Source organism: Quercus suber, unplaced genomic scaffold (assembly GCF_002906115.3).
Source record: "Quercus suber isolate HL8 unplaced genomic scaffold, Cork oak 2.0 scaffold_191, whole genome shotgun sequence".
NCBI lineage: Eukaryota > Viridiplantae > Streptophyta > Magnoliopsida > Fagales > Fagaceae > Quercus > Quercus suber.
This window is the reverse complement of record NW_027069649.1, coordinates 296,514-302,380: the sequence shown is the minus strand read 5'-3', so window position 1 is coordinate 302,380 and position 5,867 is coordinate 296,514. Positions and strand designations below refer to the sequence as shown.

At 31.3% G+C, this 5,867-nt stretch overlaps 1 protein-coding gene across 1 annotated transcript; it reads left to right on the top strand.

Moving 5' to 3' along the window:
- The first annotated feature begins 2,920 nt into the window (after window positions 1-2,920).
- LOC112031703 (pentatricopeptide repeat-containing protein At5g15300-like) lies at window positions 2,921-4,802 on the top strand. The gene has a single exon (XM_024064412.2). It carries the CDS (start codon window positions 3,034-3,036, stop codon window positions 4,612-4,614), a length of 1,581 nt encoding a protein of 526 aa, XP_023920180.1. The 5' UTR covers window positions 2,921-3,033; the 3' UTR covers window positions 4,615-4,802.
- Window positions 4,803-5,867: the final 1,065 nt, after the last annotated feature.

The window sequence follows — 5,867 nt, the reverse complement described above, 5'->3', positions numbered from 1 at the left end:
AGTTGTCCCTAGTTGTTTCTATTGAGAGTCTATCATCTCTTGAATGGAGAGTTGAGTATCTTTGTCAAGGTATTTGTTAAGTTATGATTTTTCATAATATTTTTGTTGCCAGTATTCCATGACAAAATTTGTTGTAATTTCATGAAGTTATTTTCTTGTATTTGTTGGATTTATTTTTCATGGGTTTAGTCATAAAGTGGTGAAGATTATACAAGACAATGGAATTCGCGACCAGCTTGCGACTAGCTCGCGTCTACAGCACCCATGAAGGTCACATGAGGAGCACATATTAGAAACTCAAAAGCCTGTTATGTCAGTATATTTCACGAGTAACTCGCAACTTGACTAAATCACGAAGTGACCCACAAAATGCTCTGACTAGTGAGCTTTCAATTTTGTTTTGCAATCATGAATTCCTTAACTGAAATAATTCCAAAGCCCCAACAAACACCAAAACATTTTTTATTTTGAACCCTTCGAATAACTTTGCCATAAGGTCAATCTCTCAAATCAAATTCATATTCAGCTTCCTAATTAAAAATTAACCCTGAAAATATCAAAACTAAATTTTGTATGTCAATAACAATTTTATTTTTAGTTTTTATTTATAAAAAGCTTACCATGATTCTGGGTAATGGATAAATACTATACCTGAAACAAGAAAGTCAATGGACAACCATTGAAATAAGAAAGTCAATGGACAACCATAATAATAATAACAATAATACAATATAATTATAAAATATTTTTTTCAACAAAAAAAATACTTCATCAAAATACTAAAATGCAAGGGGTGTCAATTCGGTTTAGCATGCCTTGTCATGTCAAGGTAGGGATATTGGGTTAAATGGCTCAACCCAAATCCAACCAATTTAATAATTGTGTCATGAGTCTTCAACCATAACACAACATTTTAATGAAATAGGATGATATGACATGACCCATTTTACCTGTTTAATATTAAGCAGGTATGGGTTGACATAAATTCAATATATTTAACTCGCTTAAAAAAGAAGAAGCACATGATTAATATTATTATGAATTTGATTCATACTCATAACACCAAAATACATATTAAGTATAAATTAAGTGAGAGTAGAATTTTATATTAGATAAAAAAAAAAAAAAAAAAAAACAAATGCAGATTGGATGGAGATGTTATACTAAAAAAAAAAAAAAAAAAAAAAAAAACAAATGCAGATTGGATGGAGATGTTATACCACTTGATCGGGTAACAAATCCGACAAAAGCTTTTCTACTGGTCGGACTAGAGTGGGTAATGTACTAAAATGTTAAGGGGGAGTAGCAGAGTAGCCCATCAGCCCAACCAATTTGAGGTGGGGAGAAACGAAATTTGTGGTTTGTGATTAGATTAATAGATAGATTATGGTGATTTTAATTAAGGAAGCAATATTGATTCTTATTGGTTTTTATTTTTTTGTATATTGATTATTGAAATGACACTAATCACATTTATTATCATATTAATTTATAAAAAATTTTGAAATAAAATTACAACAACTTTAATATTTTTGAACCACAAAATACTCCCTCCGTCCTAGTTTATTTTTCATCTATTTCATTTTGGGATGTCCCAAAATATTGTCATGTTTTTACAAATAAGAGTCATTAATTTACTAATGTTCCTATTATACTCCTACTTTATTTTCAAAACTATTTGAAAAGAAAACTAACAAATATTTTAAAAAATCTATCTAATTGGGACACCTTTTTAGTTGACTCATTAAGAATAACTCTTTTATAAAAAAGATGATAAATTTATTTAAGGGTAGTTTTGTAAACTTATAAATTTTTATAAGACAGACATGACAATAAATGATGTTCCCTTAAAAAATTTGACTTTTCAAACAGGACAAACAAATTGGAACAGAAGAAGAATATAAATTACATCTAGGAAAAGAACTTGTTCTAAGAAACAAAGGATTTCTTCAATCCAAGTAGAAAAATCATTAATACCTAAAGCATGTTTTACTAACAAGTGGACAGGTTTATCATCATTTCTATGTACATAACAGAACTTGACCCAACTAAAATTATGGTTTTGTTACTTTTGTACGCAGTAGTTTCTTGAAGTAACACTTTTTTTTTTTTTAATTTTTATTTATAAATGGGAGTAACACTTATGTTTGGTATCACAAAAAATAAAAAACAAAAAACAAAACCTATGTTTGGTAACTCCTTTTGAGGTATTTATTAATAATACTTTTATGTCTATAATATTTTTACAAAAAATTTTAAATGACATGTTATTATTGGTTGTTATGAATGGACAAAAAAGTAAGTTGTAAATTCAAATTAGAACTAGTAAGGGTATGTTTGGTACACTGAATGAGGATTACGACAGGAATTGTAATATTTATTACTAATAAAGTGTGTTGTAATATAATAACTAAACATATTCATTGGTTTGGTTGTAACTTATAACATTAGAATGAAACTTAACATTTATTTTAGGAAATATCTTACTCATACAATTATATATTCTTAAAAATTGTTATTTTTAAATTTAAGAGAGATATATGCTATTTTTTATGATTTTTTATTTTTATTTTTATAATTGTTAGATGTATATGGAAAGTTTGTTTATTTGAAAATATATTAAGTATAAAAATTATTGCACTTACTAAGGAATAACTAATATCACTTTTTAAAGATGAATAATTATTCTTCATTTTGAAGAATAGCTATTCATAAGGAATAACTATTCATTATAATAAAAACATAATCAAACTAAAAAATAACTAAATCATAGGAATAACTATTACATTACAATGCCTATTATAACACGCTCTAACAACTTAACACCTATAATTTATTGTGAAACTGTTATGAAAATGTGATGGGCATATCACTTGCCGTTCGCTACCAAATTAATTTTCTTGAGGCGCCAATTTTCGCTTTAAGAATCTCAAATGTCGCTGTTAGAAACTACTTCAAAAAGTTTTGCTTCTAAAACCTTGTTAGAACCAAAATTTCATAATCATCAGCTGAAACTCTAAAAGGAAATGGAAGATGCTGAGAACCTCATTCTCATGCATAATCCCAAGGCTTCAAAAAATCTCTTCCATGAAAGAACTGAAACAAGTCCAAGCTGTTGTCACCAAGGCTGGCCTCTACACCCACCCTTATATACTCTCGAAGCTCATAGCATTCTCCGCTTTGTCCCCATTAGGAAGCCTCGCCCATGCACAAGACCTGTTCGACGAAAGTACCAAGGAAAATGCTTTCATTTGTAACACTATGATTAGAGCTTACGTTAATAGCATTTTTCCCATTAAAGGTATTTATATTTACAATCATATGATACACATGAATGTTGGGTCTGATCATTTTAGTTACAATTTTGTGCTCAAGGCGTGTGGTAGAGTTTTAAAGTGCGTGGGATGTGATGCATTTGTTGTTGTTCGTAAGGGAGCTGAAGTTCATGGCCGAGTTGTGAAGTTGGGGTTTGATTGTGATGTTTATATTCAGAATTCGTTGGTGTTTATGTATGCCCAATGTGGGTTTCCCCATCTTGCTCGCCAAGTGTTTGATGAAATGACTGAGAGAAGTGTTTCGTCGTGGAATATCATGATAATGGCCTATGATCAGACTAATGACTTTGAAACAGCTGATTACCTTCTCGAGTTGATTCCTCAGAAGAATGTGGTTTCGTGGAATACCTTAATAGCACGGCATGTTAGGTTGCGTGATATTGAAGCAGCCAGAAGGGTGTTTCAAGAGATGTTAGAAAGGGATGCAGTCTCTTGGAATACAATGATTGCTGGCTATGTACAGGTTAAGGATTATGCTGGAGTATTGGCACTTTTTGGTGAAATGCAAATTGCTAAGGTGGATGCAACGGAAGTAACATTTATATCTGTTTTGGGTGCTTGCGCTGAAACTGGTGCATTGGAGATAGGTAGGAAGATTCATGAATCCTTGAAAGAGAAGAAATACAAGGTTGAAGGGTATTTGGGTAATGCCCTTGTAGATATGTATGCTAAATGTGGGAATTTGAGTTTGGCTTGGGAGGTATTTAATGAGCTTAAAATGAAACCAGTCAGCTGTTGGAATGCAATGATTATGGGCTTGGCCATCCATGGTTACTGTGAGGAAGCTTTGGAATTGTTTGCAGCCATGGAATTAAAGCTTGATGAGGTCATGCCTAACCAGATAACATTCATTGGTGTTCTGATTGCTTGTAGCCATAAGGGTTTGGTGGAAAAAGGACGAGAGTATTTTAATCGCATGATCAAGGAATACAATGTCATGCCTGATATAAAGCATTATGGATGCATGGTTGATCTTCTTAGCAGATGGGGATTGTTATATGATGCTTTCCAGGTGATCAAAACTATGCCTTTGCCTCCAACTGCTGTGTTGTGGAGAACTTTGTTGGGTGCTTGTAGGGTTCATGGGAATGCAGAATTGGCTGAGGAATCATTCCAACAGCTTGCCAAGTTGGAAGTTCTTAGTGATGGCGATTATGTTTTGTTGTCAAACATTTATGCTGAAGCTGAGAGATGGGATGATGTGGAGCGAGTAAGGAATGAAATGCGTCTTACTGGAGTTCCCAAGAAACTTGGCTCCAGCAATATAGAGATGAGATAATTATAGAACAGTAAGTTTAATGACACAATATTTTTAACAATTGTTGGCTGTTGTGATTTGTGCATAATAAAAGTGGCGTCAGTTAAAAACCCAGATGAAACTGATGTTGCTTCAATCACCATGGCCCATGTTGGTGTTAGCTGTGCTAAAAATTTGTCTTGCAATTTAACCATTGATTTTGTGGCTTCTGTGCTCCAAGCTTTTAGATTAGTCCTTGATTCCTTTTTCTATTTAAAAGCTTTTTTTTTTTAATGTTTTTTTTAAAGCTAGGATTCTTGTTAACCTCTAATGATAAACACAACATTTATACTCTATACGATTGATTAATCCCTGTCAATTGTCGAATTTGTGTATTCCAAGTCAAGCTATTTACACAAGAGTCAAGACCCCTAGTGCACGCACTCCTTTTTTAAAATTTTAAAGAGAAGCTGCATGAATTGTATTGCCTCTTTGGTTTGGCTTCTCAGTTGGACCTGTTCTTAGTAGCATCTTCTCAAGGTAACCCAAAGAGTAAAAACAAATAAAATAAAAAGACTGACGTATTAGTTGGAGTCAACTTCACCATATTCAAATTGCAAGGGGCCATCCTCATTCAAATATAATGTTTTTAACAAAATCTTTAGTGGTTAAAGACTTGTTTAGACTTGTTGTCCGGAATTAAAAATTTTTTTCTTTAAAAAACATTTTTAGAGTTGGTTGGGTTTGGGATAAGTAGGTAAGAATAGAATTATATAATTTATATTTGTATATGTATAAAAAGCGAGATTTTAAGATCAACATATAAAAGTGTCCAAAAAAAAATTGAATTTAAGCTCCAAACACACGTACCAAGATTTTTTTTATTATCATTTTTTTTCAATAAGAGAAAACTTAAAGTATAGTTTTTTGTGTGGGTTTCACTTAGTTTAACTGGTAAAGTTTCTGATAATTGAATAAGAGATTTAATCTCCCCCTACACTAAAAACTAATTAGTGTCTTAATCTGATGATAAAGAGCTATCATTAAAAGCGGACATTATAGTTTGAAACTCTCTAAAAAGAAAAGTATAGTTTCTTTTTGGTGGTATATATATTTTTAAAACAAGTTATATTAAAAATAAAAGAAAATTCAACCATGTGGCTTATTGATAATATATTATGTCTAAATAGGTAAAGGGAGTTGAATGATTCATTGTGCAAGAATCTTATCCCACTATTTTTTTTTTTTTTTATCTCAACTCTCAAGCTAAAATTAAATAAAAAATTGTTCACAAA